We start from the raw sequence: 16,152 nt of genomic DNA, 5'->3' as shown, positions 1-16,152 counted from the left end.
TGCCCTTCTTCTCCCAGGCCCTGCCTGACTGCGTCTCTTGGCTCTTTCCCAGGTGCTCCCTCATGGGGTTTGATCTGAATCGCCACTGGCTGGACCCCTCCCCATGGGCCCACCCGACTCTGTATGGGGTGAAGCAGCTCATTATCCAGATGCACAACGACCCGGTGAGTGATAACGGAACAGAGCTGTGTTCCCTCTGCCTCGGGACAGGGCAGGGGTGGGGGTGGGGATGGCGGGGGGTGGCCCTTGGGACAAAACCACAGCCAGGAGTTCTGGCCAGCACTGAGGCAGATTCAGCTGAAGGGGGAGGGGATGTCAGTGAGAGACCTCAGATCTCATGGCCTCTCAGGCAGAGGGCCTGAGATGCTGGGGAGGGACCAAGGTGGGGTCAGACCTGGGAGAGCTCACCTGGGCATCAGCCACCCCAGAGAGGAAGCGCCTAGCTCAGCTATGTCTACATAGCTCCTTGAGACCATGAGTCCAAGACCCCGATGGCCAGCTCTGTTTTGGGACGTGCCACCATCTAGAGAAGGTACCTAGAGAAACGTGGACTTGTTGACTCTGTCCCTGAAGAACTCCACACAGCTGGCATAGCTTTTCCTACCCATGTGGTGGCTCCTTCAGCGGGAGCGTCTGGGACCAGGGCAACACAACCAAGACGCTATTTGTGCCTGGTCCTGCCAGTTTGATCCAAGGCCAGGGGCCTAAGGAGAGGAAGGAGAGCAGAGAAGAGCGGAGGGCTTCAAAGAACATGGATCTGCAGGTCCAGTTCAGGCACACCCTCCAGGGATGCTAGCTGAGGCCACAGGGGCTGCTTCTTAACACTTGCATTCTCTTGGTATTTGGGTGGTGCCCATCCCCTTAACCTGTAAATTCAGCCTCTCAAGGACTAAGCCATTTACTTTAGAGCAACCCACACCCCACAAGGGAAAGCTTCTGTGCCTGGGGCTGGCAGAGCTTGGACCCAGCTTAATAAAACAGGTGAAACCGATTCAAGCTTATCTTAAAACCAAGGGTTGGATTTAAACAGTGAGGTGAGGGGGAGTATGGGAGAGGGAGCTATGAATGAGAGCGCCTGGACTCGGTCACCTGGCCTAGAGTCCAGCTGTGATGCCCACTCATCGTGTGACCATTGTTCCAGGAACTGAGACTGTAGATGAGTCTGAGAATGCAGTGATTCATCCTGGGCATCGACGTGATGCAGAGGATAGAGCAATGGGGTCAAGAAGTCCTGAGTTCAAATCTGGCCTCAGACATTTACAAGTTGTGTGACCCTGGGCAAGTCACTTTACCCTGTTTGCCTCAGTTTCCTCATCTGTAAAAGGAGCTGGAGAAGGAAATGGCAAACCAGTCCAGTATCTCTGCCACAAAAACCCCAAATGGGGTCACGAAGAATCAGATGTGACTGGACAGCAGCAAAGTGATTCATCCAGTCAGGCAACAAGCATTGATTAAGCACCTACTGTGTGCCAGGCCCTTGGTCAAGGGCTAGGGATATAAAGAAAGGCAGACATAGTCCCAGCCCTCCAGGAGTGCAGTCTAAAGGGAGAGATAATGTGCCAGCAATACATACCAGACGCCTAGAGGGGGAATGGGAGGAAGCCTTCTTATCAGAGCATGAGTTGAGTAAAGAATGGCCAAAGCATTCTCTAAATGGACCTGGAAGAGGAAGCCGGGAAGGGAAATGTCTTGTCCAAGGTCATACGAAGTCTTATTGGCAAAAAGTGAACAAGAGCCCCAGCATCTAGAGCCCCAGGCGTTTCTCCCCCTGACTTCCTGCACCCCAGGTAGCCTCAGGCTTTGCTGCAGAGCCCCAGCGACAGACTCTGCTCCCGCCTCCCAGCTCCCCTCATCCCCGGCAACTCCCCTGGGGATCTGCTAGAAGATTAAAGGGCTGGGATGGGTTCCTGCTTACCTTCCCCATGAAGACCAGTGCCCCAGACAGCTGGCCTGTGGCTCCTTTAGGGTCCTTCTCCTGGAGACAAAGTAATCAGCTTCCAGAACCACCTGGTGTTACTTTGAAACGAAGAAGAGGAAGAGGAGAGAGAGACAGACAGACAGACAGACAGAGAAAGAGACAGAGTCAAAGGAAAAGAGACAGAGACAGGGAGAGACAGAGACAAAGGGACAGAAAGGAGAGAGAGATCAACAGAGAGAGAGAGAGAGATAGAGAGAGAGAGAGAGAGAGAGAGAGAGAGAGAGAGAGAGAGAGAGAGAGAGAGAGACAGGGAGACAAAGAAAAAGAGACAGAGATAGGGAGAGACAGAGACAAAGGGACAGAAAGAAGGAGAGAGAGAATAGAGCAAGAGAGACAGGGAGACAGAGAAAGAGACAGAGACAAAGAAAAAGAGACAGAGATAGGGAGAGACAGAGACAAAGGGACAGAAAGAGGGAGAGAGAGAAATCAAAAGAGAGAGAGAGAGAGAGAGAAAGAGAGAGAGAGGTGGCTCTCTACTCTACTCACCTACTGGTGCCATTCTGCATGCCCATACCATCTAGTCCAACATCCTCCTGAGCAGAATCTTCACCACGACATCCCCAACTGTGACTGTTCACCTTCTGCTTGGAGACCTCTAGTAATCAGGAGCTCACTACCTCCCAAGGCATCTCATTCCGTGTTGGGAGAGCGCCCATTGTTTTTTTTTTTTAATTTAATTAATTTATTCTGATTTATCAACAATCACTTCCATAACCTTTTGAGTTTAAAATTTTTCTCCCCTTTCCTCCCCACCACCCTCCCCAAGACAGTGCACAATCGGATATAGGCTATACATATACATTCCTATTAAACATATTTTCACATTAGTGATGTTGTAGGTAAGAATTAGAACCAATAGGAGGAACCACCAGAAAGAGGAAACAAAACTCAACGGAAGGAAAAAAGTAACAACTAGTATGCTTCAATCTTCATTCAGATTCCATAGTTCTTTCTTTAGATGTGGATAGCATTTTCTATCACAAGGCCTTTGGAGATGTCTTAGATCCTTGCATTGCTGGGAAGGGTTAAGTTTATCAATATTAGTCATTGTACACCATGGCTGTTACTGTGTACAACATTCTCCTGGTCCTGCTCACTTCACTCAGCATCAGTCTGTACAAGTTTTTCCAGGTTTTTCTGAAGTCAGCCTGTTCATCATTTCTTATAGCACAACAGTATTCATTGCATTCATATACCACAACTTGCTCAGCCATTCCCCAATTGATGGACATCCTCTTAATTTCCAATTCTTTGCCACCACAAAAAAGAGCTGCTATAAATATTTTTGTACATGTGGGTCCTTTTCCCATTTGTATGATCTCTTCGGGATACAGCCCTAAAAGTGCTATTGCTGGGTCAAAGAGTATGCACATTTTTATAGCCCTTTGGCTATAGTTCCAAATTGCTCTCCAAAATGGTTGGATCATTTCACAACTCCACCAACAATGCATTAGTGTTCCAATTTTCCCACATCTCCAACATTTATTATTTTCCTGTTTTGTCATGTTGGCCAATCTGATAGGTGTGATGTGGTACCTCAGAGTTGTTTTGATTTGCATTTGTCCAATCAATAATGATGTAGAGCATTTTTTGATATGACTATAGATGGCTTTAATTTCTTTATCTGAGAACTGCCTGTTCATATCCTTTGACCATTTATCAATTGAGGAATGACCTGTATTTTTATAAATTTGACTTAATTCTCTATATATTTTAGAAATGAGGCCCTTATCAGAGAGACCGGTTGTAAAAATTATTTCCCAATTTAGGAGAGCACTCATTGTCTGGAAGTCTTTCCTGATCCCCGCCCCTTATTCCTTTGTCTAAGCTCTGGGGCCAAACAGAACAGGGCTAAGTCTCTTCTGTAGAACAGCCTGTGCTCTTGAAGGCAGCTGTTATTTTCTCCTTGAACACCCCTTCCCTTCCTCTGATCCATCACGTCCCCAGACCCTTCCCCATCCTAACTGGCCTCTCCTGATCAGCTCTCCTTTGGGGGAGATGTCACTTAGGAGTGTGGCCTATTTGAGGGAAGTCTTCTATTCCAAACAATAAGGAGTAGCCAAGTCTTTCACAGTTGATCAATGTTACAGTATCGGCTGTTACCATGTACAATGTTCTCCTGGTTCTGCTCACTTTACATCAGTTCATACAAATCTTCCCAGGTTTTTTCTGAAACCATCCCCTTGTTACTTTCTTACAGTACTAGATATCACAACTTGTTCAGCCATTCCCCAAATGATGGGCATCCTCTCTTGAGTTGCATTAAGAGAACACACATTTATCAAATGCCTATACTCTGAGAGTTTTACAAATATTATCTCATTTGATCCTCACAATAATCCTGGGAGGGAGGCGCTATTATTATCTCCATTTTACAGCTGAGGAAACTGAAGCAAATTAAGGTTAAGTGACTTGCCCAGGGTCACTCAGCTAAGTGAACTCAGGTCTACCTAACTTCAAGCCCAGTGTTCTATCCACTGAACTGTCTTACTGTTTCTAAGCAGAGTTACCTGGAATGAGAAGATAATAGTTCCAGGCACAACAGTGATAAAGAAGGAAAGGGAAAGACCTACAAGGCAATAACAGACATAGTTAGGAGAGGGGGACTCAAAATAGGTACCATCAAAGCTTTAATTCCATGAGGAATTAAGAGACTAGGAAATAAATAAATAAGGATCATGAATCAAAGCATAAAAGTCTAGAATAAACTGAAAGGGAAGAGAATTAATGAAGAAAACTGGAAAGAAAGCCTTTTTAGAAAAAGGCACAGAATTAAAAAAAAACCTAACAAGGAAAAGAAATTAAATGGGAAGAGAAAGCGGAATTTACTTAACTGAGATTTTTGAAAGGGGAAGAATTAGATAGCTAGATAAAAGCATGAAAGAACAAAGAATAAATTAAGCAAAACTCTAAAACTTGAAGAAGGGGAGACAAGTGGCAGTTGGGCAGAGGTGTGTGTGTGCGTGAACCTAAAGCAAAGAGAAGAGAACCTGCCTTAAAGTAAAGCAAAAATAACTGAATAGAGAAAGCACAGTCTTTACAGAGGAAGAGAAACAATGAAAGTCCTATTTTTTTTTTAAAAAAGCAGTAGTAGACACAAACCTAGGTCTCATAACTTTAAATGTGAATGGATTAAACAATCCAATAAAATGAAAAGGAGCAACATATTCGATAAGAAAACAAAAATCCACCATCTTTTGTTTACAAGATACGCATCTAAAAAGAAAAGGTATATATAGAATAAAATTGAATGGGGAATGAGAGAGAAAAATTTGCCTAGACATCAAGTGAATAAAAAAAAGGGGGAATTACAATAATGCTGTTGGATAAAACAAAAAACGAAAGTTCACAACATAAAAGATAGACAAAGAAACTACATTATGTTGAAAGAAACCATGGGAAACAAAGTAATATCAGTATTGTATGAACTTATATGCTTCAAAAGCTTTAGCATCCAGATTCATGAAGGAAAAGTTAACTAAATTACAATGAGAGACAGATATTAACAATAACAGCAGGAGACTTTAATGTGCCTCCTCTTAGTTTCAGACAAATCTTAACAGAAAAATAAACAAAAAGGAAGTATAGAATTTAAAGAATTGCTGCAGAAACTAGGGCTAAAAGATTTGTGGCATCTTCTAAATGGGACTGTTAAAGAATATTCGTATTTCTCAACACCATATAGAACTTTACAAAAATTGGCTATGTGTTAGGGCACAGAGATAATGGAAATAAATGTAAAAAGCCAGAAATATCAAACACATTCCTTACAGATCATAACAGAATAAAAATATCAGTCAGTTCAGGTAACACAAACAAAAGATACAAACATAAATGGAAACTCCATAGTAAAATCCTAAATAATAAGTTATGTCAAAGAACAAATCATAGAAATGATTAATAATTATGTGACATAAAATGATAACGATGAAACCATTGTACCAAAATACTAAATTACAAAATTTCATGGATGCAATTAAAGCAATCCTCAGGGGAAAAATGATTTCCCTAAAAACATGCATTAACAAATTTTTAAAAAGGAGAGGATTAATGAGCTGAATATGCATTTTTAAAAAGTTAAAAAGCCAACAAATAATCAAACATAAGATAAGCACAAAATAAGACGCGTTAAAAATTAGAGGAGAAATAGACAAATTGGTGTCCAAAGACTATGTAAAGCATAGATGCTTTGATAAGAGTAATAAAATTGATAAACCTTTAGCCAACCTGATTAAAAAGAAGAGGGCAGAAAATAAAATCAACAAAATGAGAAACCAACAAGGTGAAATACAAACCAAACCAGAAGAAAGCAATTAAAAGTTATTAGGACCTACTAAGCACAGTTATATGGTAAGAAACCGGAGGACAAGAATCCCTTCAAAAATATAAAATACTCAAACCAACAGAAGACCAAATAACAATCTTAAAATAACCCAATCTCAGAAAAGGAAATGGATCTAGCTGTAAGGGAACTACCAAGCTGACCCTGATGGATATACAGGAGAGTTCTATCACATTTTTGAAGAACAGTTAGTACCGATGCTATACAAATTATTCTCAAAAATTGAGAAGTCGGACATCCTACCTAAATCTCTTAGTGAAACAAATATAATCCTAATAGCTGAACCAGGGAAGAATAAAGCACAAAAAAACTATAGGTCAATATCATCATGCTTTAAAATTTAAATAAAATCTTGTTAAATGACAGCAATTCACTCAAGAAATCATTCATTATAACCAAGTTATATTTATACAAGAGATGTAGGATTGGTTCAATGTTAGAAAAATAATAGTTAGCACTTATATAGTGACTTAAGAACATATGTTATTTCATATGAAATTCACAACTGCCCTGAGAGGTAGGTGCCTGATAGATAAGGAAAATGCCTTTGGCCAAGTACTCAAAACACTCATTTATGCTAAAAACTCTATGAAGTGTAGGCTTAAAGGAAGTAATAGTCCCACTGTCCTTGGATTGGTTGGGCCACATTTAGAGTATTGAGCTCATTTCTAGGTACTAAATTTTCAAAGGGCTCAAGTCTAAAGGAAGGTAGGGAGGCTGGTGAAGAGCTTAGAGGTCATGCCATATGAGGATCAATTGGAGGAGATGGGATGCTTGGAGAAGACTTAGAGGGGGCAGTGGCTGCCTCTAAATATCTGAAAGAATGCTGGAGTTAGGGGAGGGGTAAGACTTTTTCTGTTTAGCCCCAGAAGGCAGAACCAGGAGCAGTTTCAGTCAACAAGCATCTGTTAAGACATACTATGTGCCAGGCATTATGCTACGTGATGGAGACACACACAAAAAAAGACAAAAATATGATCCTTGCCCTCAAGGAGCTCGCGTTCTAATGGAGGAGACAGCCTTTAACTAACCAGGTCCACAGAAGTACATACTGTGTATCACACGCTATGACATGAGAAAAGCCTTCCTGACAATGAGGGCTGTCCCAGAATTGCAATGGGCTTCCTCAGAACATGGTGGGCTCCCTCACTGATGGTCTTCGAGCAGATGCTGAACACCACTGGTATGAAATTTTGTAGAAAGAAGTTTTATTTAATTGGGGTTGGACTAGATGCCTCTGAAGCCCCCTCTGGCCCTGAGATCCTGTGACTTTTATTCCTTCTGCCCCGTGACAGCCCCCACCCGGATATTTGAAGGCGTCCGTCACATCCCCTGTCACGACGTTTCAGTAATCAGTGATTCTGAAAGCATTCAAGGCAGCAGAGCCCTCAAAGGGCAATAGGGGAGGTAGGAGGGAGAGTTCTGGAGTCAGGAGACCGTGGTTACAGTGACCGATTACTGAGTGGCCATGGGCAGGTCACTCCTCTCAGCTGTCATACAAGGGGCAAACTTGCTTCCAGTCCTGGATCTATGGTCCCCAAGTCATTGCCTTCCATGTAGCGAACGTCAGATGCTGGGGTGGTGGTGTGGGGCATAATTGAATATCAGGGTTAGTACAGAGAATGTCAGAGTTGGGAGGGCCGCATAAGGACAGAATCAACTTCTTCCCCTCCCCCAGATCCAATCCCAGACTTCTCAAGGACGCGCAGGGATGGTCTTCAGCCAGAGTGGATGTAGCCCAGAGTGAATGGATCTTGGGCACAAGGCACTTTGGTGGGTGGTGCAGGGAGGAGCTTCCCCAGCAGGGGGCACCCTTACTCCACATGGTCATGGTGGTTGCTAATCTCATGGTACTGCTGGCCTGTGTTACATGTGCCCTGACTGCCCCTAAGTCTCTACGACTGCCCTTGGGGTCAGGCTGGGTTCTAGGCTGCCTTTCTTCAGCTCCACTGACCTGTCCTTGGCCCAGCCACCAAGCTCGCTTTAGCCCTAAGTTAAATAATCCCTACTTACAGTTTTTACCTCAATAGCCAACCTTCCCTCATTTCTTTCCCCCTCCCTCCTTCCTCTTTTCCTCCCTTCCTTTCCTTCCTTCCTTCCTCCCTTCCTTTCCTTCCTTCCTTCCTTCCTTCCTTCCTTCCTTCCTTCCTTCCTTCCTTCCTTCCTTCCTTCCTCCCTTCCTCCCTTCCTTTCTTCTTTCTCCCCTCCTGTCCTTCCTTCCTTCCCCCTCCCTCCCTGTCTTCTTTCCTTCCTCCCTCCCTAAGAGGCTAACAGGGCCTGCCAGCAGGCGGGCACACTGTCTATTTTTCACACACCAACCTCAGGCTGACAGCAGGTGGCCGGTTGGGAAACGACTTTGGCTGTGAGCGGAATCTCAACAAGGCTCCCAGCCTGCCTCTGTGTCTTGGTGTTTATGGCTGCTGAGAATGTTGGATGCGGCCAGCCCGTGCCTGCACTCAGCCCCAGAATCCTTGGGGCCTCTGGTGCCAGCCCCAGTTATTCAGTGTTGACAGTCAAAGGCAGACTGCACAGGGCAAGAGCTCTCTGTTCAAGCCTGGAAGTTTCTTAGCTAGAGCCCTAGGTCCTTAGGGGAGGAGACCAGACACCAGGGAGGAGGGGGCTGGAGGATGCCCATGGGATCACAGGATTTAGAGCTAGGAAGGCCTCAGAGACAAGCTAGAATAAACATTTTACACACAAATGAGCTGAGGTGCACGTAAGGGACGCTCACACAAGTAGTAAGCAGGAGACCCAAGATTTGAACCCGGTCCTCGTGACTCCCAAAGCACCCAACACAGAGCCTCGGCTGGGAGAGTTACTCAGTAAATGTTTGTGGAATCGAAGGGACGTTCAAGGTCATCTAACCCAATGGCTGCCTGAAACAGGAACCGCTTCTGCAATACCCTGTGAAGTGGCCAACTGACTTTTGCTTGCCCACCACCAAAAACTGGGAACTCCCTCCACCCCGCCCTCCACCTCTGCCGTGAAAAGCAGCGCTTTTCTGAACAGCTCTGATTGTAAATATTTGCCTAAATCAAAACCGAATCAGCCTCCCTGTACCTTCCCCATCACTGCTGGTTCTGCCGGAGCAAGCCTCATCTCTCATCTCCATGATGGCCCTTCAAGAATTGGGAGACAGAGATCATGCCGATGGAATGAAATGGACTGGCTGAAACTGGAAGCAGGAGAAATCGGTAGGAAATCAGGCAGGTTTCGACAGAGAAAGCGAAGGGAAGCTGAAAGGCACTTCTCATACTCTGGTTGTAGCCCAGCACCCAGTAGAGGGCCTAGAATACAGCTGGTACTTAATAAATGCCAGCTCAATTGAATTGGACTCAGAACGGAGAAAGTCAGACCCAGGAGGAACACAAAAGATATCTGAGTTGAATAACATCTCTCATCACTATAGCGCATTAATCACCTCTAGCACTGCCTGCTGTAGGAGCCTATCCCAGGCCCCGTCCCCTCCAAGGTTACTTTGTATTTACTCTGTATGTATCATCTGTGATCCAACGATTACGTTGTAAATGCATGTAACATTGGGGGACCACAGCTGGTCCCATGGGGGCTCAGCCACTGCTGCCATTCCCTCTCCCAAAAAAGGCTCCTCTGCTCTGGACCCAGATGTATCCAGAGAGCTTAGACCCCCTTTCCTCATACACTTTAACTCTTTAGATGAGCGAACTAAGGCCCACAGTGGGGAAAGGACTTTCCCAAGGTCATATGTGAATCCATGGCAGAGGCAGAACTCAAACCCGCATCATCTAGTTTTCAGTGTGAGACCCTTTGTGCCATCCCATGATGGCTTGCAGAGCTGCACTTTACATTGGACTCTCACTGGGGTCTTGAAAGTTTTGTCCCCCGCTTGGAAAACAGCCGCCATCTTTAAAACATTTGATCATGACTCAGTGACACAAGCATGTCATCCCAGCGTGGTGACCTCCCTCCCACGTAGCTGAGGTGTATTGCCAGCCTCGAGTGCAGCCATGACTGTTCCAGAGGGTTTCTCTCACAAGTTTCTCTCTGCTTGGTTCTGACCTCTCAGACATTGGCCCCCTGGTCTCTGGGAGCTGTGAGTAAAAACAGTCCCATCTGTCATGTTATATATGGGGTGACTCCAACCTAGGTCACACAGTCACAGAGTCTTCCCAGTGGACAGGGCCCTCTGAGGGCATCAGTCTAACTCCCACCCATCCAGGAATCCTTTCTACACCATCCTGGACAGCTGTCCCAGCACTTAAGAGGGTGCTTGGCACGTAGAAGGTGCTTAGGTTTTTTTTTTCTTTATTGATTGACCAACTGATAAGGTTTTCCTCCAGCCTCCACCTGAAGACCTGCAGGGAAAGAGAACTCACCAGCTCTCGAGACAGCCCTTTCCACTCCAGGCTGGCTTTGATAGTAAGGAGGTTTTTTCCTACATTGAGCCTCAATCTGTCTCTGGTGCTCCTGGTTCTGATCTCTAAGCAGAGCAAGGCTGATCCCTGCCTCTGCAGGACAGTCCCTCCCATACTTCCCAGAATCATGGTATTGGAAGGGACCTCAAGATTCACCTAGTCTCACCCCACCCTGACCAAGAATTCCCTCTATAACATCCCAGACAGGTTATTCAGCCTCCACCAAGAGAGATCTCCCCACCTCCTGCAGTGGCCAATCTCTGGCAGCCCTCCCAGTCAGGAAGGTTGTTTTTTTTTTTTTCTGACCAGTGCATTTTTGCCTTTCTTTGTATCTTAGTACAGTACCAGGCATTCAGAAAGTGCTTAATAAATGCTTGTTGTTGTTACCGTTTATATAGCATACTGCCGTGACATGATCACTCTAATTTCTCCTTCCATTCTCATCCACATATTCTCTGCCACAATTCCTCTTTCCCATTGCTGAATTTTTTCATCTGGTCACACTTAGCAAATAGTGCTATCCGACCTCATTTTTCATTCTTTTCTTTTCCGAATTCCCTTCTGAAGCCACAGTCTAGTCATGAGTCTGTTCAGTGATAGCTGTTCAGTTGAATTTACCACCTTGCCTTAAGGTTTCTGGTTCATCTTGTTATTGCCCCAAACGGGGGCCATTTGCACACAAGCACTGGGGCCATGGACTTATTACTTATCATCTTCTTGAATATTGCCTTCTATGAATTACTGGTCCTCCCCGCTGGCACCTGTCCTGTGATGCACCCACTACTCTATGTGTACTCTGCCTCGGCAGGTACATGTTGGTAAGTGTCTCCTTTTCCTTCATTTTTGGCTCTGTCTTCTTAATCCAGTCGTGTGACGGCAGATAAATTCCTATTTGCCAGCCCTCATTAGATACATTCCATCCTGGCCAAGGGGTTGTTGTTCATCTAGCTGAAGCCTTGGGGCAGAAATCCAAGCCTTATTCTCAGATACCATTTTCTTAACTAACTGTTCACTTCCTGGATCTTCCTCTCTCTTCTTCCATCCCTACATTGGACCAGAAATAGTGATGAAAACACCATCTGGGCCTTCTGTAAATTCTTCAACTCCCTGCCCAGAACTTTAGAGTCATTAGCAGTGCTTTCTACTTTCCTACTGGAGGGGCCATGTGCTTTCCAGTGAATCACCCAAAAGTCAGAAACGGTCATCATCTTTGGCGGATCCGAGGCAGCTCTCCAGGCCACCCCAGATATAGGCACCAGGAAGGCAGGAGAACTCTCAGTCACTTCTATCAGGCCCACAAAAGCCACTATTTTAGTATCCCTTAGAAGGGAGGCGCCCATCCCCTATCTCTTCTGCCTCTGACCACTATTGCAGATGTTGCACGAGATGCCGCTTGGATCAATCAATCATCAAGTGTTCATTAAGCACCTTTGATGTGCTAGGCATTGTTCTAGATGCTGTGGATACAAAGAAAAAGCAAAAACTGTCCCTGCCCTCAAGGAGCTTGCATTCTAATGGAAAATCAAACATGTACATAAGTCGCTATATATAAGTAGGATACATAAATATGTAAAGGGTTAAGTGAGGTTTTGCACCCCCACACTGACCTCTTTCTGTGCAGGGGACTGTCAATAGGACCCACTTCCACCTTGACTTTCTTCCTTTAGAAAAGGAAAATTATCCAGGGATATGGTGGGTCCTAAATCTTTTCTGGTCTCCTCAGGATACTCATGTTTGCCTCTGCATGCCTCTCTCTCCCTCTCCTTCCTTTCTACTCTGGGCCTCTCTCCCTCCCTCCCCCCCCATTTTCTTTAGCTAGCCCTGCCTCCCCCATCTCACAGCTCTGCTTCCTGTCCCTGTGTGTGTGGTTCCTCACTGGTATCTTTATTTTTCTTGTCCCCCCTGCCCACCTCTTTCCATTCCTTTCCTCTTGCTCTGCATCTCTTTGCCTTCCTATGTGCCTGTCTGTGCGTCTCTGCTTCTCTCTGCCACTTACCTTTTCTTCACTGCCTCCTTCCTCCTCCCATCCCTCCTCATTTCCCCAACTCTCCCTACACCTATCTCTCTCTCTCTCTTCTCTCTCTCTCTCTCTCTCTCTCTCTCTCTCTCTCTCTCTCTCCCTCTGTGCTGTGTCTCTTTCTCTCTTTTCTCTGGACTCTCTCCTTCTCCCCTCCTTCTTTCTATCTCCCCATCTCTATTTCTCTGTCTCTGCATCTTTCTCAACCTCACTATCTCTGGATATGTTTCTGTTCTTCTTTCTATTTCTTCTTCCTTACTCTGTGTTTCTCTCTGTGCCCCTTCCCTGAGAGCTATGTGTCTGTCTCTGTGTGTCTCCCTTTATCTCTCTGTCTCTTTATCTCTCAATGCAGGAGCCCGGACTGATGCCCAGTGCCAGACTCTACTTCCCACTGAGTGGCACCACTTTACTAACTTCAGGGAGTGAAGAAGGTGTGGGAGGTATGGGGGGCAGAGGGGAATGAGTATTATAGAAGAGACTGCATTGCAGACTGGGCTGTTCATGTCAGGAGCTCAGTGAAGTGAAACATTTTCATTATGGACTAAGAGAAAAACTGTGAGCCACTTCCTGGGGCCTGGACTGGGAAAAGAGCCAGCTTGGAGTCAGGAAACCTGAGTCTGAGATATGGCTGTGGCGCATGCAGCTGTGGGGCCTTTACCTCTCTGAACCTTGGTTTTCTTATCTGTCAAATGGGGATAATAATATATAAAATCACTCACTCACACACACACACACACACACACACACACACACAGGGTTGTTGTCATGGAGGTGAGAAAATCAGGTTATAAATCTCAAAGTTCTGGTAGACAGGAGTGAGGTTGTCAGTGGGATCCAACAGGATGAGAGTGGTGGGAGGAAGAAGGAGAAGGGAAAGGAGGAGGAAGGGAGGAGAGAGAAGGGAAAGGGAAGGGAGAGGAAGGGAAAGAAGGGAAGAGAGGGTGCGGGAAGGAAGGAGGAGGAGGGAAGGGAGGGAAAAGAGAAGAAGAAAGGGAAGGAAAAAGCAGAGGGGAAAGAAAGAGAAGGGAAAGAAAGGAAGGGAAAGGAAAGGAAGAGAAGGGAAGGGAAGGAACACATTCTTTGGTCTATGTTCTAAGGGTCTTCATGATACTAAGATTTCATATTCTGTCTTCTAAAGCCTCTCCCAACTCTGCCATTCTCTAATCTATGCTTGAAGGTTCCCATTTCTTGTGTTTGTGCTGTATATTCCAAGGACCCTCCCATCTCTGGCAGGCTGTGATTTCTCTCTGATGTGCCCTTACTTGCTGTCCATGGGAACAGTTTCCTAACGGGACAGACTGCCTCAGGGATCATGAGTTTCTCATCACTGGAGTCTTTACAAGGTTCCCTCCTAGATCTGATGTTCTTAGAATCTTCATTTCTCAGCAGAATCTCTCATTCATTCGGTTGTTCAACAAACATTTCTGAAGCACTTTCTGTGTGCTGAGCCCCATACTTGGCAGTGGAAGAGAATAGAGACTGGAAACTTTGATGAGATCATCTCTGCCCTCAGAGGGCTTACAGTCTAAAAGGGGAACAGGACACAGACATACATGCCAATCAACCAACCAGCATGTAAGATTATATAAGATCATGAGAGGGGGACCATGGTGCCTTGTGATTACAGTTCTGAGGTTTGATTCTAACTCATTCAATAACCTTGGGAAAGTGACAGCCTCTCTGAGCCTCAGTTTCCATCAGTAACATTCGAGAGTTGGACTAAATCAGAGGCGTCCAACTGCTGCAAAATTCCCCAGTGTGATTAACAAAATCAACAAAAATACAACACAACATAGATGTTGTTAATTATGGTTTTCTAAGTCAATGTGGGACCTCAGGGATCTGTCTCTTTGAGTCTGACACACCTGGATTAAGTGATAAGAACAGTGGGAGGATTCCCACCAATCCGACAAACACGTGTTATTCATGGCTGGGGGCACAAAGGATGGCCCTTCAGGGATGGGTTGTGATATACAGCATTGGCAAGAACCTCTGCATTGATAAGGTCACATTTTCCTTTGAGGCTCTTGGAAGTGGTGGTGTAAGAAGCTTGAAGGGAGAAGAGGTTTGGAGCAGCCACTGAGGGGAATGGGATAAGAGAAGCAATCATGGAACAGACTGTTATGCAACAGAGAGTGCCCAGTTGAGTGGAGACACTTCCCTCCCCAGGGAGAACCACTTAACATTTAGGTTTGCCTCATGTCTACTGTGTTCCCCCAAAAGGAGAGTAGAAAGATACTCAATGTACAATGCAGATCAGGTATGGGACAGCTACTTATATCCTCCCCACAAAGGAAATGTCTAGTGCATGGAATACTCACAAATGCATGTTGGAAAAGATTTAATCATGAAGCAGTAATGCGTAACTGTTATTAGACTGTTGATGAATTGATTACTGCATGCCAGGCACTGGGGGCACAAAGACAAAATGAAGCAGTCTCTGCTCTTGAGAAACTTCTGCTCTGCTGGATCAGAACTGCTGTTTCCTCTCCCTCTTGCTGACTTTGAGATCAAGAAAAACAACAATAACGATAATGCTAGACATAAGCCGTGTCACACAGGGCATCAGTGAGCAGCAGAGCTGAGGCCTGGATCCTGTCTCTCAGCTCCTGTTTGGGGACTCTTTGCTAAACAATGCGGCGGGATGAGAGTGTCTCGGGGATGGATGGAGAACCCATTTCCTCCCTGGCTCTGGGAGTGGAAGGGGGGTGGGGAGAAAAACTGACTCCATGGTTAAATTATGTTGAAAATGTGCCCTGAGGTGGTTTTAATTTTATTGGCACTGATTTTAATCTCCTCTCAAGTCCCTGAGGACACAATGAGCTGTGGGCCTAGTGAGGCAATGGCCCCTGCTTTGTTACTGGGCTTTAATTAAAATCCTCAAGCTACTGTAGGGAGGAAAGAAAGGGGATGTGTTTTGTACCTTCTGTTCATCCTCTGGCTCACAAGTCATAAGGAAAGACCCAGTCTTCTCTAGAGAGTAATGCAGCCAGAGCCATTGAATGTTTGAGATGGGAGGACCCTTAGAGCCCAGGGTGGCAAAACTGGAAGGGATCTTAGAACAGACAATGTCAGAGCTAGGAGGGGCCTTAGAACAGGGAATGTCAGCACTAGGAGGGGCCTTAGAAGTGGGGATGTCAGGGCTGGAAGAGGCCTTAGAACAGGGAATGTCAGGGCTGGGAGGGGCCTTAGAACAAGGAATGTCAGAGCTGGGAGGGGCCTTAGAACAGGGAATGTCAGGGCTGGGAGGGGCCTTAAAACTGGGAATGTCAGGGCTGGGAGGGGCCTTAGAACAGGGAATGTCAGGGCTGGGAGGGACCTTAGAACAGGGAATGTCAGGGCTGGGAGGGACCTTAGAACAGGGAATGTCAGAGCTGGGAGGGGCCTTAGAACAGGGAATGTCAGCACTAGGAGGGGCCTT

The 16,152-nt window shown here is 45.6% G+C and overlaps 1 protein-coding gene across 1 annotated transcript in view; it reads left to right on the top strand.

Moving 5' to 3' along the window:
* The window catches only part of AGBL4 (AGBL carboxypeptidase 4), a 900,343-nt gene that overhangs the window by 853,444 nt on the left and 30,747 nt on the right, over positions 1-16,152 (top strand). The window contains exon 9 of the mRNA XM_020987710.2: positions 53-164. Within this exon, the coding sequence (XP_020843369.1) occupies positions 53-164 (112 nt within the window). The remainder of the gene's footprint in view (positions 1-52; positions 165-16,152) is intronic.

Source organism: Phascolarctos cinereus, unplaced genomic scaffold (genome assembly GCF_003287225.1).
Source record: "Phascolarctos cinereus isolate Bilbo 61053 unplaced genomic scaffold, phaCin_HiC Scaffold_5;HRSCAF=322, whole genome shotgun sequence".
Taxonomy (NCBI): Eukaryota; Metazoa; Chordata; class Mammalia; order Diprotodontia; family Phascolarctidae; genus Phascolarctos; species Phascolarctos cinereus.
Note: the sequence above shows the minus strand (reverse complement) of the source record. Positions and strands in the feature narration are given on the sequence as shown.